This window comes from Drosophila serrata, unplaced genomic scaffold (genome assembly GCF_035046125.1).
Source record: "Drosophila serrata isolate PLE 108 unplaced genomic scaffold, ASM3504612v1 contig_293, whole genome shotgun sequence".
Classification (NCBI taxonomy): Eukaryota; Metazoa; Arthropoda; class Insecta; order Diptera; family Drosophilidae; genus Drosophila; species Drosophila serrata.
The window spans coordinates 1,664,083-1,684,980 of NW_028257191.1; the positions used below are offsets into that span (position 1 = coordinate 1,664,083).

The 20,898-nt window shown below is 38.2% G+C and overlaps 3 protein-coding genes across 4 annotated transcripts; 2 read left to right on the forward strand and 1 right to left on the reverse strand.

The window, feature by feature from the left end:
• Positions 1–5,727: 5,727 nt before the first annotated feature.
• Dlic (dynein light intermediate chain) lies at positions 5,728–18,447 on the reverse strand. 2 transcript variants are annotated; one of them, XM_020942248.2, is made up of 8 exons: positions 18,197–18,447; positions 17,672–17,848; positions 9,289–9,479; positions 8,828–9,228; positions 8,530–8,759; positions 8,355–8,466; positions 8,101–8,295; positions 5,728–8,036 (listed from the first exon to the last, which is right to left on the reverse strand). In XM_020942248.2, exons 2-8 carry the CDS (start codon positions 17,761–17,763, stop codon positions 7,767–7,769), a joined length of 1,491 nt encoding a protein of 496 aa, XP_020797907.2. In that variant the 5' UTR covers positions 17,764–17,848; positions 18,197–18,447; the 3' UTR covers positions 5,728–7,766. The 2 variants fall into 2 exon arrangements, with proteins under 2 accessions (XP_020797907.2, XP_086692813.1); XM_086836687.1 differs by having other exon boundaries at positions 17,672–17,851; positions 18,197–18,425.
• On the forward strand, positions 10,275–15,711 carry LOC110176035 (armadillo repeat-containing protein 2). Its single transcript, XM_020942247.2, has 7 exons — positions 10,275–13,024; positions 13,092–13,290; positions 13,346–13,483; positions 13,547–14,172; positions 14,226–14,406; positions 14,465–14,695; positions 14,768–15,711. Exons 1-7 carry the CDS (start codon positions 12,627–12,629, stop codon positions 15,599–15,601), a joined length of 2,607 nt encoding a protein of 868 aa, XP_020797906.2. The 5' UTR covers positions 10,275–12,626; the 3' UTR covers positions 15,602–15,711.
• Positions 18,168–20,664, forward strand: rtv (QVR superfamily protein rtv). Its single transcript, XM_020942294.2, has 2 exons — positions 18,168–19,202; positions 19,877–20,664. The coding sequence occupies exons 1-2, from the start codon at positions 19,142–19,144 to the stop codon at positions 20,260–20,262; spliced, it is 447 nt and encodes a 148-aa protein (XP_020797953.1). The 5' UTR covers positions 18,168–19,141; the 3' UTR covers positions 20,263–20,664.
• The last annotated feature ends 234 nt before the right edge of the window (positions 20,665–20,898 follow it).

The window sequence follows — 20,898 nt, forward strand, 5'->3', positions numbered from 1 at the left end:
AAAATATAAGCAAATAAATTTAATAAATAAGAGAGTTATTTAACAAAACTTTTGCTTTGACTGTCAAGCATTGAGATGTTGACAGCATCAATGTTGCTCAACATGTTTCTGATAACATTTGCCTAGCAACATACATATTCTTGTGCATTCCGCATTAATAGATTGAAGGTATAGTAAATGCTGTCTAAAAAGATTAATCTTTAATTATACTAATAAAGTTCCAACTGAGAAAAGATGGAATCTAATCTATCTAAGAGCTAAAATTAATTGGCTAAAATTAGAATAATACTTTTTACAAATACAAAAATGAAAAATACCAGTAGAGACCATTATAACACTTTTCATCACAATTAACAATTCTTTGGTATTTGTTCATGTTCATAAAACTATACAAGGGCATAAAATCGATTTGCTTTTTAATAATAAGTTTATCTGGTGATTTGTTGGGGTCACTTACCTATCAGCGATTTTACAGTGAGATTAGAACTCGACTCTTTGGCAGATATTTTAATTAAACACACATTGCTTTGTGTGCCGGGTATTTTAACACCAAGTCTTACAAGTTTATAATCAACTTCGTAAACAAATCAGCGAAAATGTTGTAAATCTGTTTTTAAGAGGCGCCAAACCCTTGATAAATCTCTATTATAATCAATACGTATATTTTACCTATTAACTTATTAAATAAAACATAGATAACATCCAATTATGCAACATACAATATGTACATCCATTTGTCTTTTTTTCTGTTCTTTGTTTTTCTATTCCGCCCCATCATCATCAACATCATCATCATCCCGCTTTCCACAAAGTTGTTTTGACGGCCTCACAAGGCCGTAGGCTGTCAAAAGTTTTTTATTACAAACATCCCATCCAATTCTGATTCCGATTCCAATTAAGCTGTCATTATAGAAACTCAACTAGAAAAACTCGTAGTGTCGTGTGCTGGATAAATCTAGGATATTATAATAATTAGTTGTCAGATTCTCGCGTTGCTTGTTTTGTGTTTATTCGTTACCAGAGTACTATGGGGATTATTGTCGTTTTTTTGGAATTAATTAAGTATTAATTAAGAACATCATCTTCATGCGCAGATTCAGAATAAAAATTATCCACATCAAACCATTTTAAAATAAATGTAGCTGTTGTAAGAAAAATCAAATACAATTAAAGATAACTCTATAAAACCTAAAATACAACCTTCTTTGAAAGGATATACAATATTTTATCAAAATCGGATTAAAAATCAGACTGAAAATTGCTTTTTATCTCAAAATCTAAATTTCTCAAAAGCTCATCGGACAAAATATAAGATAATTATAAACTAAAGAAACTTAAACATCTTTTAAGTCCTTCTCAAAATGCATAGAAATAAATAAAAATGTTAGAAAAATGTTTAGAATTTATTACCTTAAAATTAAATAAATATTAAATAATATTAGAAATATTAATTAAAATGTTAATATGTACTCAAAGAACTTAAGGAATAAATATTAATTTCACATTTTAAGGCTTTACATTTTGTGGCCCAAGAGTTATTAATTTTATAGTTTGGTTTAAAATTCAGTACAAATCCTATACGTTTGCAACAGCTGTCTTTATCAGTTGGTTCGTTTTTATATTAAAATTATTAAATTTAAATTGAAAATAAATACATTTTATCAACAAAATAAGTGAACTTTCCCATAGTGCAGTGGGTCAACTGAGAAATATAGCGTCATTATGCGAGGTAAAAACCATACAAAGTCCAAACTCAAAGCGGTAACCAGACTCATGAATGTTTTGAATAATAATATTAAATTCATGACTGCAGCAAGTTTTTTTTTTTTGTTGCCTGGAAAATACGCTTACATTTGTTTATTCTTTATTCACGCTTTTTTCACAATCGATTGCAGTGGAATTTAATGCGAATTCAATTAGTTTGATTATATTCTAGCTCGACAAGAGTCCGATGTCTCTCTCTCTCTGGTCTGCTTAATTAAAATTAGATTTGTGGCAAATGACAAAAAAGAGGAATAAAAAACTGAACTTAATTACATTGTGTAAAATTTGATTTGCATTTTTTCGCCGTTGTTCGCCGTTTGCATAATTTATTTTCCAATGTCTATCATCATAAAATGCCAATTGTTACAAGTTGGATTTAATAAAAAATCAAATAAACGCTTAGAATGCATTAAAATGTAAATGAATTAATAATAAATAACATTGTTATATTGAGTTTAATATATTTAATGGCAAAGGTAAATCAAAATACGATTTGTATGCTTGATAACCTTGGGGTGATATTAAAATTCATTTTACAACCCATTTTGTAAGTTATCTTTAAATAATTAAATTGCAGATATTGAACATTATTGTTTGGCAATCGAATGTTGGCAATTTCCAAACTCATATAGTTGCGATGTAAAATGTATCCTCGGATCTGAGGCTGCAGCGCCGGAGGCATCTGGCAACTGCTGCTCCTGCTGCAGGATCTCACTCAGTACGTGCAAGGAGCCAAGCCATCAAATTGCAAAAAAAGACAACAAAAAATTGGAAATCAAAATCAATGTCAATATTTTTGTGAGCCAAATCGAGACTGGCAGAAAGGCGCTAAGTCAGGCTGGGCAATAAGGAAAATGAGCACGTGCGAGGAAAATCCTGCGGAGAGAGAGAGGATGTGGTGGCACCGTGTGGCAGGCGCAGGGGCAAAGTAACAGAAACAAACTTGGAAAAACTGTCGCCGGGCACAAAGGATGCGGGCTGAAACAATAAGTAACCAAAAAGGGTCGCAGGAAGGAAGGACATGAGGTGGGAGAGAGGGTGAGGACGAGGGAGGACGAGATGCTGAGGTAGACTGGCGTCATCATTTATCACGCGCTCTTACACACACACAGCACACACACACGCACACAGCGAGAAAGGTCAAGCAAAGTGTTATCCTTGGAGGCATCAAAGCACTGTGCGACGGGGGGTAGGGAAAACCATCCTGCCAGCTGTTCCTCTTAGTTCTTGGAATGAGCTATGCACTCGAAGAAAAGTATGAAATAACCCTGAAGATCCAAAAATAACCAATGTCCTGGTCATCTCTGAGCCGCAATTCAAATGTCCTTTGATAAGATTTGGAATTTGTTTATAATTTTCTTACTTAATAATTAAGCAAATCCATTTTGCAAGTGTAGAGCGAAAATGTTTTGCGAAAATCACTATCGAAATGAAAACATCATCCACTGCAATTGGGCATTTCTGTTACCAGTTGGCCTCGTTTAATGCGATAATCATCAAAGGAGACCAGCCTCTCATCATCATTAATAAAAGTTCTGTCCCGCATATCGTGGAAAACTTTTTCCGTTTCCCCTTCGCCACTGTTAATGGAAGGGAAGAGTTTAATAAAGTTTTCCCCAGACTCGCATGTGTGGGGATTAGGATTAGTTTTTAACAATTGAGTTCAATTATTTCTGCAGAGTTAACTAGTTTCTCCGAACGTAATATAAGTAGAAGGATTTTCTTGCAGACTCGAAGAAAAAAAACTTGTATGTGGAGTCATCAGAATGAGGAAAATCACATTTGCTTAGCTCATTTCATTAGGCTGATGATGCATCATGAAATTACATTAAAATCTATAATAATTTTTCGATATATATCGCCCAATATTTAGCAGACTTTTCTTTTCACTCTTAAACATATTGATAAGAACTCGACATTAATCATTTTAGTCATAATATTTATTTATGTGGATTAAAACTCAAGACAGCTGCTGTTTTCATAAAAATAAAGATCCCTGACGGTCATCAACAAGAAAAAAAGTAGAAGTTTGTAATAAATTTACTTATCTGTTTGGAATGAAAGTTTATATAAGTCATTTTCATATTATTTTCCAAATACTTTGCTGTTTAAATTTCCTATTACGGAGTTGTTCAATTTCCATGAAATTAGAACCTTAATTTAGGTTAAGAGTGGTTTAAGATCTCAATGTTATCACTACACTGAACAAATTCTGATGGTAAATTCAATCATTTCTGCATTCAAAACTCATCAGCCCACAATCAGAAGTACAATCTACAGTTGAACCCACAAATCATTTGAGCCCCAAGCTAACTTTAAAATGATTTCGATATTTCCGAAACTACTAATTACATAATGTGTGAGTTATAAAAATAAATAAAACCAAACTATTTTAACTATGTATTTTAATGGTACAGTAGAGTCTTTCTACTTCTGTATTCGAGAGAATATTTCTTTATAAAATAATGGAAGTAAAAACAATGCAATGCACAATTACCAATTTGGTTTTAGGGATTATCATGAGACCCCAGAGAAAGCACCTCAAGTTAACCAATCCATCTCTGCTATTTCCCCGGAAGTTAAGAAAGCTGCTACTAAGCCTACTTCATAGGTTTAAGTCCCTAGTCCTGTCTGTTCAACTTCAATTATTAAAATCTTAGGTGCTTGATTGTATATATAGTGTCCTAATTATGACCACCTACAGTGAATTGAACCGTCAAGGATCATTCAGGAATTTCTGGTCTCTCTCATTCTGTAACGTATTCATTCTAGCTATATAGCTAGCTAAATAGCTATCTATCTATAGCTAAATTTATCGATGTCTAAAAAAATGTAGGATCAAGCAAGCCATGAGGTTTGTTGAAAATTAACATTTGGGAATTGTCAAATAATGGAAGTCATACCTTTTACTGCTTAGCTCAGTCGAACATTTCCGTTCGTACTGAAAAGGTCATTTTTGTGGAACTTATTTTTGATTTCGTTTATTATTTATTATTATTCACAAAAATGTTATTTATTTACTTGATTTATTTATCTCATCTTATTTATGTTACTTTATTTTTCGAAAATGTTAAAAACACAATGAGGTCTGATTAAGTTAAAGTTCTGGATGTTTTTAATTCATTTATTTGTTGTAACATTTTGTGTCTTTATAAATGTATAGATAACCTATGTTGTTTTGTTTCTCGAAAATTCCGAAAGTTTTAAAGAATCTTAAAATTTCGGAATCGTAATACACCATCGCATGGGGTTGAAATATTTAATGAATGCGAATTTGAATATGATCAACGCAAGTCAAGAAGTAACAGGCGTTTGGCACCCATGAGATTTAACCCCACTCCGCCAGCAGTGAGGGAGAGTAAGATGACTAACTTGTTATAATTGTTGCGATCGTTGAATTGGTTAGCTATGTCCTGTCGGTTCTTCAACGGTTAAATAGTTGTAAATAATTGTTCCGGTGAAAGATCGGCAGGACATGGTTAACCAGCTTAAAGATCCCAGTAATAAGATTTGTCGTCTTCCTCTATCTCACTGATGACGGAGTGGGTTTGAATCTCATTGTTGCCAATCACTTGTTACTTCATGACCTGCATAGATCATACTCAAATTCGGATTCATTAAATGTTTCAACTCCATTCGATGGTGCGTCACAATCCAAGAAATAATAAGATTCTTTTTAATTTTCGAAATTTTCAAGGAACAAAACAAAGTAGGGTATCTATACATTTAAAAATACACAAAATGTTACAATAAATAAATGAAATAAAATCAATCAAAAGGAGCCAAACGAAATAAAATTACAAGGAAACATAAACAAACGTAAGAAAAATGTGTGTTTATTATTATTGATTTTTTGAATCATTATCTATATTTTAATTTAATGTCTTGATTTTCCATCCAATGGGCAATGCTTTACAAAATACTCCCAACGTTCATAAAAGAAATAAATACAAAAATCATTAATTGTGTTTTTATATGTTTTTGGAAAATTTTATTATTTTACTTTTCTTGCTTTTTTACGCTGATTTCAATATATTATTTATTATTTTTTATTATTATTTTAATTTTTTAATTTACATTAAGTTATTTTGTGTGCACGATTTGTTAAGCTTTGTTCTTTGTTCACATAGAAGGGCCAAGACTCATGTGGAATACCGCGTTCAATTTAAATAAATTTAAATAATTTGCTTGCACATGTTTTTGTTTTTTAATTTGCTCACGTTTTTTAAATGTATATGTATTTAATTATATAATGTTATACAATATATTTAATATAATTATTTTGCATTTATACATAAAAATAGTTTCTGTAGCACAAATCAATCAGTTTTCTTTCTTTTCGCATTTTGTTATATATTTTTTGTGTTGCCTTCTCTTTCATTTTGAGGCTTATTTTTACGAAACGCCGAATGGCAACGAGGTGACTCAAAGCAGAAGGAAAAGAAAGAGAGAGAGTGAGTGAAAGAAGATGGGGGAACAGAGAAAGAGCGAATACATTATATGGCAAAAAGGATAGACTATTAATTCTCGTTCCGAATAAAATCATAAACAGAAAATGAGTAGGATTCGTTTCTTTGGCCAACTCGCTAACTTGTCACGCTCGTTGAAACGTTAAAAAAAATGTCTTAAATAAAAGCTTGCTTTAAAATGGAAAACCACAGTTGGTATTTGCCCCTGATAATAGTTGGGATTGGGTAAGATTAAAAAATAAGGAATTGGGCTTTAAAATTAATTACAAGAGGAATAAATGAACGGAAAGCTGGCTAACTAAGAAACAAAAAAAAATTTACACGCGATTAGGGATCGTTGCATCTTCTCGATTTCGCATTGCATAAATATTAATATATACTTTTCGCCTACAACTGAACACAACACAATATGCATACATAACGCCAGTGTAGTATTGCCAAAGAACTTGTAATTACATTTTGTTTTTACAAGTTCCTTGGTATCGCCTTGTTTTGGGTGAATGTATACTTAATTAATATAATTAAAAAGTACATATACAAGCTATCGTATCGTGTGTCTGTGTGTGAGTACTATCCTCGTCGCAGGAATCTTGGACTGTTAAGAATCTCTCGTTTTTGTTTTCTTTCTTTTGTTAATATTACAGATTACAGCGCTTTAAATTGTTATGATACAAATGTGTGTGTGGACCCTAGAATTCGTCATCATTTGCATGCATTTTCACATCATTTTTCAGCCCTTAAACACATGCAGAGCGGTACAATATGCGTTTGCCATTAATTATTCATCATTCTTCAAATTCTCCAAACCTTTTCGCTAAGCTAAACGATATCTAACGCCACTAGTCTCTCTTCATCGTTCAGTATTTATCATTCCTAGTTTTTTGTTTTGCTTTGCTTTATTTTAGTTTCAGCAACATTTCCCATCTAGGGTGTGTTCTTTTGAGTATGCCGCAGGAGGCTCGAAAAAGGGAAAACGCGATGTTTGAACTCTTGGAACTCATCAAATGGGTTCCAGAAAGATTTAAATGTTTTCTAAAAGGGATTTGTATCTCTTTGTTTGCTGGGAAATGCATTCAATATTCTAAAATGTTTCGTTTTTCGACTTGATTTCGACGACACTCAAATTGTTTGCAAGCCATTCTTTAGCTTATGACAAAATGTAAGCTAAAGAAGGCTGGATTATACATGCTTTGGTTGGCTTTCAGCTCATTTTGAAATTTGAATACTTTGTCAGCTCATTTATTAATATTTATAATTTTATTTAAACTCATAAAACATTTACTTAAACAACTTGAGTGTTCTTTCTATTAATGGGTTAACTTTTGAATACTACTTTTCCCGGAAAACTGTGATCAAAACCCTGCAACAACTAGCAGACCATTGAATGATCTAAGAGCGGCTGCCTTTAAGACTGTCTTCAACGAGTCTCCGCCTTTCACTCTATGCTTACATAATTATTATTTTCTTTGTTTATGTTGTTCTGGTTCTGATGCTGATGGTGGTGGTGGTGGTTTGCAGCAGGCCTTGTGCTGCTCAACACTCGCTCTGCGACAGATCGATCTCCTTCTTTACGCTCCGCGACAAACGATCCAGCTCGGCGGCCGCATCAGTGCGCACGGCGAGCTTTTCGGGCGTCATCATGGCGTCGGTGCCGTTGGCTGTACGCCCAGCTCCGGCAGGACTGCCGGGTCCGCCCGGACCGGCGCCGCCAGGGCCGCCAGACTTTTTGTGCAGCAGCGAGTTGAAGAAGTTGGCCAGAACTCCCTCGCCGCCAGGAGTGGCTGGCGTCAGCTTGGGATCGATCTGCAGGAGTCAATAAATATGCATAAAATTTTTACTTCAAGAGGTTCTCCACCCCGGTACGCACCTTTTTGGGCGAGCTCTGTCCGGTGGTGCTGCCGGGTGTCCTTGGTCCGCTCTTGTTGCTGCCAACGCCGCCGCCCTGCGATCGCAGCGGTGACTCTCCGCGCACCTGATCGCCCTGCTTAAGGATCTCCTGCTGGCGGGCCAAGAAGGCCTGTTCGTCCTCCGTCTGCACTTCCGCCTCGCGATTGGATACCGCCTGAATGTGGAAATGAGAGAGTTGTTAACTATATTTCTTACATTTGCTCCGATACTTACCTTTCGTGTTGGCGGTGCCTTGATTATGTCTGTGTAGGGATTCTCGGCCTTGACTCCATGCATATTTTCATACAGAATACTAATCTTCTTCAAGCTATCCCAGCCAGCCGGACTAAAATATAAATATTTATGGATTAATATAACGCAAAGAACTATGAATGGAGGAGATACCCACATGAGTACCGCATCCTTTTCAACGACTAGCGCTGGCGTACGGAATGGCAGGCCGTAAATTCGATGCGTCAGATATTTGTAGAGGAGATCACAGTTTTTGTCTTCTTTGACGCTCGTGTAGAAAAGCGAGGTACCGTGCCGCAGGCAAAAGTTACGTATCCATTGCTGGATAAAGTCAAAGTGCTCATCGCGATACTCATACTCCTTCTCCAGCGTTGTCATGTAGTCCGTCTGCAGAGGAAACAAACAGGAAATTAACCCATAAATCGAGATCATAGATCCCTCCAAGCGACAGTTACCTTTGTGACCACCACGACAATGTCGAGGCCCAGATTTGTAATTAGTGCGTCCTCCGTCAGCGGCAGCAGGTCGTCCTCATCGATCGAATTGTTACGCATCGTCCGTTTAACCGGCGAGCCCGGATCGAGATCATCACCCACCTCGCAGTAGCTCTGCCACGTGGTGGTCAGGCGCTGGCGGGCCGCCTCCTTCTCTTTGGCGTCCAGCTGCAGGCCCTCAATGTGCTGCCCAAGGACTTTGATCCAATGGTTAAGCTGCTCCAGCCAGCCCCACGGCTGCGTCATCGAGACGGTGAGGATGACGAGTGTGTGTGCATAGTTCGTTTCGTTGAGCGCATAGTGCAGCAGGTTTGTGTGTCCTGGATCGCCGTCCAGGACCCAAACGCCCAAACGCGTCATGTCTGCAATGGCAAGGAGTCAGTCAATAATCACCATATGTCTACTATACGAGCTTCACTCACCGTCTCTGTACTCGTCCTTGACATCGATGTAGGCATACTCCAGGCCAGAGCCCTTCTTCGGATCCTCGACGCCCTGGAGCTTGGCAATGAGTGTCGTCTTTCCGGTGGCATTGTCGCCTAATACTAGTACAGATTTGTTTGATGGAAGTTTTGTGCTGCCCTGTGTTTGTACTTCATTCAGTATCGCTGACCTGCAAAGGTAAAGGAAAGGTGTATAATTATAAGTATTATTTATACAAAAATTAAATAATCCAATTAAATAATTATATCTTTACTTTTTCACTGCCTCGTTTAATGTTCATTTGATGTGCTAAAATTTTTATTCTGTCTATATTTCATCTGCCAATCAATTGAATTTTCTTTCTACCTAAAACCTAGCATTGGTTTTATTTGACCAGAAAAAATCTCTTAATTGTTGGTTTTAGTTTTTGTCGAAAATAATAGTTTTACTACTGTCCAGCATTTTCACGTCCCATTATAATGTTTAATACTACTTCAAACTTCAAACTTCAAACTTCAAACTTCAAACTTCAAACTTCAAACTTCAAACTTCAAACTTCAAACAAGTAAATGCAACAAAAAAGGAAGTCAACTTCTGGAAGGCGAAGTTTGTATACTCTTGCAGTTTGCAATTGGATCATTAAACATTACACGATTCATGAAAAGAATGTAAAAATTCCTGAATAATAAAAGTTGACATATCTCAAGGTACATGGAAATATGTTAAAAAATTACGAATTCCGAATTTTTTCAAAAATTTCCCATTTGTTCTTATGGCAGCTATATGATATAGTCGTAGAAACTAAGTTTTTCTGATTTATATAAAGCTGTCATGCAAAGAAGTCTATCTGCAAGGTTTCATTCAGATAGAATTATGTATCCGAAATATCGAAAACTTTGCAAAGAGTTTGCATAGAAACGAATAGAGGGATAGATTGACTCGGCTGTTGATGCTGACAAATAATATATGTATACTTTATTGGGTTGAAAATTAAATAAAAAGTTAACTGTTGTTAATTAAATATGTTATATGCTTTTTTGCTTCTTATTTTGAATAATAACACAGAATTTTCGGATTTGTTTTTTATGCCAAAATCTTAACAAACTCAAGATTATAACGTTAAGAGTGACTATCCAAATTTTGATTTTAAACAAAATAGGAAGAAATATATATTTTAAACAATTTTGTTTGCGGTAATTAATTAATTCAAACCTAGTTATTTTAAGGAATTATAAAAGAGGTTAAATTTGGACATAAATGTGGCAAGTTTATATTTTTACTTCAAAACCTGGTACCTGGTATGTAGAAATCGGTTATCGTACAAGATTTTTATGCGCACCATATAATAGGAGTACTCTCACTCTGAATTTTGTGCTATATATGTTAAGAGAGCCTACAGCCAATAAACAATTAGAATGATACAAATTGCACTAGGACCATCCTCAACGATTTCAATTACCACTTACCAAAACATATTGGTAGCACCCAGCCAAGCAGTAAACAAACTATATTTCGAAATAATTCAGATTTCATCATTAAGAACAAGTACAATCCTGTGCAAGATCGTTTAGTTTCGCAGATAAATCGTACTCCATGATCCTAGACTCTCTGGATTTGGGTTAGAACGAAAGAAAAACTGTGCAATTACGAATTACGCATTCCACTTTCCGCCATTCTGCTGACACACGTAAAATGGATTCAGGTCAGGTCTCCGTCATTCAGCCACATTTCCCTTTTCGCAACATTCCACTGCCATCAAGTTAATTTGCGCACCCCTAAAGTCGCTTTTACTACTTCCTTGCTGCAAATACTATATGGATATGGATGTGTATGGACGGAACGCCTCTCATATTTTCACTCCCACCAACATTTCGTGCTCAATTTAGTGTTTTGGAACTACGTCAATATTAGATATGGTTTTGCATGCGATTCTCGAACGTGGCAGCTCTCTGTCTGCAATTCAATTAGACCAATTAAATAATTTTCAATTGATGTGAAATATTTCAGGTAGTACCATCGTGACGGACAGTAGGACTGGCAGGACATGCAAATTGACCGCAGGTCCTGTGTCCCAGGCCATCTCTCCACCAAAACATTTAAGCCCTGTCTCCTGAAATTGCTCCCCGCAACTGCGGGAATGAATATCGATTGCCGAGCACTTTTCCAGTTCGCTTCGATTGTTTTGTTTTGCTCGGTTCCTTTATTGAAAGCGGCGCCTTCTCATTTGCCTGTGACTAAGGACACACTGGTGCAGAGTTGTGTGGAAATTGTTTGTCATCCCAGCGTTGGGAGTGGTCCTTTGGGAATACTTAGAACCTTTGCAAATTAGTTTTTTCCTTGCTATTTGCATCATTAAAGTACCTTAGTTGGAGGTCTCTTTAAACAAGTAGTCCTTGCAGGACTTTTACGCTAAGTAGTCCTTCAGTTTTGAGTTAGCTGAATGAAACTTGCCTAACTACGGTTTTAATATCTTAATAATATGATAATTATTTTATATAGCTATCATTGGAACCATGAGATCTATTCATTAATGTGTTATTTTTCCACTTTGATGCTTATAACTTGTAAAATAGTTTTTTTTTTAACTAGTTTAAGATTTTATCAAAATTATACGACATAATTACATAGTTGGTATAATCAGAAATATAATAAGAGATACAAATCAGAGGACTTTATGTAATATGGCTGCCAAAGAAGCTATTGATTATCCTTGATTCAAAATGTATTTTACGACTTCCCTAAGTTAGCTTACTTCCTGATTTCTTTGGGATTAAATATTAGTAACTGCTTTCTTCCTTTTCCTGCTTTCAATCAGACAAAATGAAGCACCCATCAACAGCAACGAATTTGGGTTGTGAAACCTAATTTAATTTCTTTCCATTTTCTATACTTTCGATTTCCTTTAAATCCAATTAACTTCTATAATTTACAGACGCAACGCACGCTGACCCACTTCCTGGGAAAATCAACCTCGCCCCACTGTGCGCCACTCGGTGGTAATGGGGTACATTTTAGTGTTCTCCATTTAGTGGTGGGTGTTCGCCTGGCGTGCCTCTCCTTGTGGCTCTCTTGACAGGTGGTGGCCAGCCGTGGATGGAGGCGGAGTGGCTAACCCCCCTCCGTTGGCATGGTGCACGCGAAAAAGCCAAACGAAAACTACATTTTCCAGGCTAACACTCTGGCACTTTTGTGGAGTGCTTCTGGATCTGTTGTCCGTGTTGGTTGAGCTGGTCACACGGCTTAATCCCAATTTACAAATAGAATCGACTCTGGCAAAGCTGGCGGATTCCTTGTCTATTGTTTCAATATCTACAAGAGCAAACTCTCTAATCCCAGGATGAGTTTGCTACTGAAACGTCGCTCGCGCAGCGAAACGCGTCCCAAAGAGATCCCGGAGAAGGCCAAACAGCAGGAGACGGAGATGGAGACGAAAGCGGACAGACAGCTGGAGAAAACCCAGCATAACGCCCGTCATCCCCATCCGCATGCCAGTGAACAAAACCTCAATAAACTGGGCCTGGTTTCTGGCGGTGGCACCATGGGAAGGCGCAAGACATCGGCGGAGCTCGTTAGTGAGGCGAAAATGTTTCTGGGAGAAGCCTCGGGAGCAATGCCTCTAATGGCCACCGGCGGTGCTCGCCTGGTCAGCACCCGGCGACCCATAACGCCACGCGAGTCCGGAAGAGTTTTATACGGCAAGGTGGCCTTGGCAGGACGTCCACCCAGCGCCTTTTCGTAGGTTCCACATTCGGTAGAGATAATCAGTTAGTTACTTGTGACTCTTTTCCTGTGCACTTTTCAGTATGCGATATCTGCAGAACGAGAAACCCAGTACACCGCGACAACTGCCGGCCCTATCCGGCTCTGGCCCTGCCACACCCATGCCCCCTAGGAATGGCGCCCTGTTGTGTCAGTCCAGCACAGAAACCCTTATCGAGCTCTTGAAGCAACACAGGGGCCTTAAGGAATGCAGCGATGAGACAGTGCAGCATGTGAATGCCGTAAGTAGACAAGAACTTTAGGGTTTAACAATGTTAATAACTTGAACTATTGCAGATTCTCCAAGAACTCTATACTCGTGTGAGAAAACAGGAACGCAATTTTAAGCGTGGCTTTATCCTTGGCGGACTTTATGGATTAGTGGAATGCAGTTCGCCGCGTGTCCTCTTGGCCGTGGCCCGTGTGGTGTTAGCGGTGAGCTTTCCTCAATATTTATATCAGATGATAAATCATTAATTCGAATGAATCCAATTACAGCTCCGTGTCACTGGCAGTAATCTGACTGGAGCCTGCAAACTGATCTTCAAGGTGGCCAGACACGAACAGCATGACGCCTTGTTTCACGAACACGATGTGCTGGAACTGCTAATCGATGGCCTGGGACACGCTTCGCCCTTGGATGATCCGGAAGCCTGCATCTATGCCTACGGCTGCATACGATTTCTGACCGCCAGCAGTGCTCAGGAACGGGACGATGCCCTCAACCGCAATTGGATTGGCCTGGAGGGTTCGGCGGGGGCGACTAATCCTGTTTCTGATCCAGTTACCTCGCCAGCTCTTACCGCCATATCTGCTCCACTGTGCCCGCGAAAGTTGACGGGTCAGCAGACGCTGGTCTCCCGATTAGCTCGTCACGGAGCCGTCGAGCTGATGATCCTGCATCTGCAGATGCTGAACGAAGCAGGGGCCACAAAGCGTCTACAGGGGCCGCCGCTGCACACTCTGTACCAGCTTTCGGCAGCGATGAGAGCTCTGGCAGATGTATCCCAGCAGCAGCAGCGTCTGCAGCTCCAACTGCAGCTGGCATGTCCACATCTCATCCGGGCGGCTGAGGTGTCTATGGGTGAGCTGGAGGTCCAGGCAAACGTCGTGCGCACCCTTAGGTGGGTTTTGATTACAATATAATTTCGTTATTATAATCTTGAATCCTTTTTAGTGTGCTTTCCGAAGACTCCGAGTGCTGTGAAACGCTGCACAATTACGCTGCAAGGATTGGCTTGCTCCTGGGTCCCTCCTGTGCTGGTGGCCATTGCAGTGAACGCCTCCTGGCTGTTCTCAGTCGGTTGGGTTATATGTTGGGCAATATTCTGGCCAAGCACGAGTCTGCTCGCATCCAGGTGAGTTCTGTATACAATTTCCGTTTCAGATTTGTAAAGATTTCCATGTTTCTTGCAGTATTTCCAAAACGATGTGGCCATGGAGTATCTTCTGAATGTCTTGGAGCAGCTAAACGATCGTTCGCCGACTAGTCTGGCCCTCGTGGATGCTCAAATCAAGCTAATACGCGTGGTGGCCAACATGAGTGTGAATCCAGAAGTGGGAGCGGGCCTGGGTAATGTCCGATCCTTGGGCTCGGTACTTCTGCAGCTTTTGAACACAACCAGTAGCGAGTTGGAAAAGAAGAAGGTAAGCGTTTAAAGCGAATAATCCAAGAAAGATATTTTTGAATAATATTTTCTACTTTGTTTTTTTGGTTAGTCATCGGAGCAACAGGAGCTATTGCATGCCACCTTGGGAGCCCTTCACAACCTGTGCTTCTATCAGGACAAGCAGGCGGCCGTTCAACCTTTGGCCAAGGGATCCCTCCAGAGTTTGATTGATGAGCTTTCCGCTTCGTTGGCAAGTGTTCTGGGCACGTGTCAGACCTCGGCGACGAAAGTGGAGTTGGCCAGAGTGCTGGGGAACCTAACGAGGAATGAAAGAGCCAGGCGATGCTTCTGTGCCTCTGGCGGATTATCTCTAATGGTGCAGCAGTTGACGAAGCAGGCAGCTGGTCAGGATTACGAGCTCCGAACGTGTGCCATTGGTGTTCTGGTGAATCTCCTAGGTGATGGCGAGCAACGAGGTCCATTCCTTCAGCTGCGAGGAGCAGAACTTTTATCCCTACTACTGCGTGGATCTCTGGAGCAGGAGGACTGGTTCCTGGCCAACATAGTTTGTCAGGCGCTATGGAATCTCCTCATCGATGGACAGTGTGCCGCCAATCTCTGCCAGAATGGCAATATTCTCGACGAAGTGAGCGATCTTCTGGCCGATTACCTCGATGAAGAACGTTTACCAACGGGCGATAACGATAACGATTACGATAACGATGATCCTGATGATTCCGAAGATAATCGCAACGAAGAGGAGGAAAATCGCACAGAAACGGATACAGAAGCCCACGATGCCTTGTGGGAGGATTTTGCACTGGTGGCCACCGATCTGCTGGAACGCATCCAAAACAACTTCGATAGGCAGCAGCAATCGCAAGCCTCGGTACCACACACCGATAACGAAGATGATAACGATGTATTTATCGAAGAAATGTAGTCAAAATACGTTCGATAGTTTGTAGTGTTTCTATGTGTTTTGCGTAAATAATTTGATAATTATCTTAAAGAAAATAAATGAAAGCCAATAAAAACGGTTCTAAAATTCAACTCAATGACGTCGATCGAATCTGTTGATGCCTCACTAAATGGAAAACTTCATTCATTAAAGTACAACAAACTCTAGCGACAAGATTAATGAAAATAAACAAAAACAAGTAGGGCTTCATTGAAATCAACACCATGTCCTTTGCCACTGTCGCCCAAAATAAACAAACAATTCTGACGATCATTTTCAAAGAGAAAATGTGGTTGTCAAAAATTTCTGAAGCTCCAAGGCACTAAGCTACAAGCTAAAAATTTGTTTGTAACAATCAACCGAAGAAGCTAACATATTTTCGATGAATATTTAAATAAACGATATTAAACCTTACAATCACCTTTTATAAATAATAATTGCAATCGAAACTGTGATTCTGACCTGTCTATGAACTCGAAGGAAATTCAATATATAATATATCAATAAAAATTATTCTACATACATTGTATGTTTTTTGATTCAATATGTGTATAATAAATATAACAATAAGTTAAGATTACGAGTTATCGAAGTTTCCTACCACTGGGATTTAATTATATTTTAATTTAAATTAAGCATATGCATTTTTAAAGAGATTTTGCATTTTTATAGCACATATATTCCCATATTTTGTTCAAGATCTACCAAATTTTTATCGCATAACTTGAGTTCTTAAGGAATACGCTTACTTTGGAAATAAAAAGAATGCAAATAAAGAACAGCTGACATAATTGCATTATCGATTGTTTTTCCTAAAGAAAACAGCTGTTATCCGGCAGCGGTGCCCGAATTCTGTTAACTAGTGTAATTTAAGCCGAACGACATTTTCGAGTGATGACAACATCGCACACAGCTCGCACACACACACGCACTGGAGGCCAGTTGGAAACCAACACACACTCACGTCTTAGAGCCAAGTTTGCCTGATTGGGCGAAATACTTCCAATTGGATATATAATTATTGATGGGCAACCCATTAAGCTGGGCTTTATTCATAGATGAGTTCATGTGTGTGCGAGTGTGTGTGTGTGTGCAACAACAAAACTAAATAATATGCGAAAAAAAAGTTTACCGGAGAGTAGGCAGCGCTGTCGCTGCCCTCGTTTTTTTTTTTAAACGAAATAGTGAATCATTCTCTCACATTGTTGCTTTTTTCGGGCTCTCCCTCTCTCTCTTTCTCGCTCTTGCTTTCCCTATCTTTATCAGTTATTTCGGCTCTCTTTCGCTGGTTTCTTGTAATGTTATTTATTTACGCATTTTGTTTAATTATATTGGTGACAAATAAAAAAAAAACAGAGGGAAACTCTACAAAACATTTGAGGTTAGAGACCAGGAAAATATATGGACAACCTGTCCATGAAATCAGCTGTTATTTTAGGAGTACTGTGGGACAACCTGAGAGGTGCAAGTGGGCGGTGCCGGCTGTAAAGACACCGCCATTACAAAGCGTACAAATGTTCGGAAATAAGTGCAAATAATTTGGTAAACAAAACAAGGGAAAATAAGAGCACCAAATTCCTTACATTTAATTAATAAGAATAAGGAATATAAGTCAAAAACGGAAAACATTTGTACGAAAATGGTATTTATATGTAAAGGAAAAAGGATTTTAAACTAATAAATTTAAAATGAATAAATTACAATAGAAGAAAAATAGTTTTACATATACTTTCTGCTAGTAGATATCGGTTGTCATATTAATTTTAGTCACAGATATAATGTAAGCAACAAATTGCATGGCAAACCTAAGAAAAACTACAGGAATAGAGTTCTTCACACTCCTCTCAGCATAAGAAACATAACTTTTTAAAAGTATAAAGTTTTCACATTAATTTGTATAGTTTAAATTATATATCGTAGCGTGCAAAGGTCAGCAGAAGAAAGTTTTAACTTATTTTCTGCACAAAAGAGCGAGAGAGAAAGAGCAATGATTCCTTTTGTTTAGTATTATTTTGCAAGCGCATTTTGCCTTTTACGCCGGGGAAAACTCACCATAGGTTTTCCTTTTCCGCGGCGGCATCCTTCTTCTTATTGGTAAACGATGAGGTCAGCGCATTTGTCTGCGTCCCACTGTCCAGAGCCATGGCGTTGTTGTTGCTACTGCTGCGTCGGGCTGCTCCTATTGGAACGGTCGCTTCCTGGTCCAATTCCAATTGGGGATGTGGGGGGCTGCTGGGAGAGAGGAAGAAGGGGAGATGGCGAAATGAAACAGTTGGCAAACAAACAAAAACAAATGCACACGCGAGGGAGCGAGACAGACGGTGACGGTTGCAAGGTGTCGACTGCGCTGCCGGCTCCGCTGCCAGCGTCTCGCATGATTATATGTCTATTTAAATGATTTTATTTGTTTATAGCGCATGCACTCTGCACTGTAATCCCGCTACTGCTCCTTGGCCCGCTTTTTGTTGTTTCAGTTACGACGCACAGCTGCCGAATTTCCCCCTCTCTTTCTCTATTCTTCCATCATATATTTTTTTTTTGCTTTCTTGGTGCCCACTTTTTTCATTTCGTACGTACGCAGTTTTTCACGCTCGTCGCTCTCCGGTGAAAACTCGCGGCCCAACGTATTCCACGCACGTCTCTTCGCTAATGTTTTCGATCTCAGCAAAAAAAAATAACAAAAAATATGTACAGACGTTGTTGAGGCACACGAATAATGAGTTTTTCGCTATGAAATGAGTTATTTGTACGACGAATCAGGCACAGTGTGTACACACGCGATTCGCACCGCCAGTGGGGCAACACTGTTGGGGCTGGCGAAAAAATACAGCAGGGCGCAGGGCTGCATGCGAGCTAGAGATGGCCACGATAACAGTGCTGCCCAACGGAGAAAAACTTTGAAGTTTATTTTAATTTTTTTATTAAATTTTAGCAAAAATGTTGGTTATTCTGTAACCTCGTCCAAAAAATATCCATCTACTTTAATCTTTCGTTGAACGGATGGTCGTATGTACCGAAAATTTTACAATTGTTTTCCATCAAAATGAAATAATTTGCTAATCGGTGGAAGCAAGCAAAATTTGAGCATTACAAAAACGTAATTAAAGACAGCGCGGAACAATTGACATATGGAAGTTTATGACTATTTCTTAAAACATATCGGCGAACATCGATGTTTCTTCCTCCTTTATTCTGGGTTTTTTAGCAAGTGCTGCCTATAATTCACAGATTGATGGACTCAGATATCGATATTCGATAACCGCAATAATATTCTTTTATTCATATTATTGTTATTACTAATTGAAATGTAATATTTAATTACAAACAGGTTATTGGTTTTATTTTAAAATATGTGAAACGACTGTAAAATAAAAGGGAAATGGTATTTACTGAAAAATTTCTGTGGGCCAGCTGGTATATTTAAATGGTGAAGCTGCGGTCACACTGGCCTTGGTTATAACATTTATATATTTTAAGTAATATTGCTCATAAAACCCCCATTTGTTACTCATATTTTTGGACATGCAGTCCATTAGTTTTTGCCTGGCTGTGATATTTCTCACTGGAGTGGTACAAATCGATGGTAAGTTATTTTGAATGAAAGTGCCAACAAGTTCGTTTTCCCGTTGATGTCTTTTGTTTCACCTGCATATGTGTGTGTGCATCCTGCATTTGTGTGCAATGCGTGTGTCCGTTCTAATTTCATTTTCACCTGAGGGAAAATCGGGAAAAGTTAACTAAAATGTGATTAAAGTCTAGGAATTATATGGTTCCTATTATTGTGACCACTATTTCTAATAGAAAAAATACGTTATATATTTCCCATTTCAGTCACAAAGTGAAAAGAAACTCTTCCACTTTCAATTAATGTGTTCAGTATCACGTCTCGTGTAGTTTAAATCTAAATGATTTTACATTTGATTTTGTTATTGAAAAGTTTAATACAACTAACTTACATGAAATCGAATGAACTTGGTTTCTTTTCTGCTTAAGTCTTAATTATTTCGACTTAATTTTATACTATTTTAGATCTGACGAAAATCGTCTAAATTTACGTTATTATTATACCAGTTTTATACGAATAAGTCTTAGCTTTAATACTTAAACAATGTACAAAATTAACTAATTTCCGAACAGATATTTCTTTTATAAGAATTACAGACTTTTACCTGAAAAGTTACTTAATTACACAAAAGGTTTTTCAATGACTCTGAAATATGCCATTATATTATAACAATGTGTTACATTTGATTTTAGGACTTCTACGCCGTTGTTACCAATGCCGTTCTCGCGGGGAATTGGGCAGCTGCAAGGATCCCTTCACCTTCAACGCAACGGATGTGGAGAACGAACCGGGACTGTCGGCGATTCCCTGCGCCAGCGGCTGGTGCGGGAAGGTGATCGAGGGCGGAGGCACCTACGCCATTGACGACTACGATCTGGCCATCCAGCGGATGTGCGTTCAGCGTGGTCCGGATGACAACATGGACCGCTGTGCGGACACCATATACAATTACAAAAAGGTCTATATGTGCTTTTGCCAGGGTGACTTGTGCAACGGGTCGAGTAGACTCTTCACCAGCTCACTCCTGCCCCTACTAGCTGTGGTGTTCCCGCTTATTCGGATGCGAATTCGCAATTAGAATAGTGCAATGATCCAAGCCTGTAATGTACATATATACATTTTTTTTAATACTCAATAACGAAATGCAAAATATTTACCTTTCAATAAGATTTGTGTTGATTTTCTGCATTTCTTAAATGATTTATCCCATAATTTAAGATCGATGTGTAAATATGAGCACTTAAAATCAAAATATATAATTAAGGAAACAAAGCTTTGCTTTATCTCGAAAAACAACATATATTTTTTTTAATGATTATTCAAAACTATTATAATATGCGAAAGCATTGCAAATAAACATTTAATTGTAAAACCTATTATCTCGTTTTGAGCTTCCTTTTAACTTGTAAAATTGTTATCCATTCCATTTTCTGTTAGTATAAAATATATTTAAAAATTTATATTTCACTGTATCAATTAATTATACCAACTCGTTGATTTATTTTGATGATGTTTGGCGCCATATTTGAGAGCTGCCAGACTTTGTAAAGTACGCACCAGGGCTGCCAGCCTTCGGGCCAGCTAATAAAATTTTAATTCAAGATTTAGTTATTAAAAACAAGCAGTCTTAATTGATTACTTCTAATAAATCTCACAAAAATAATCTTTTTGAACTCGTTTCATCACGTTTTAGTAACGTTATAATCCCTGCGAA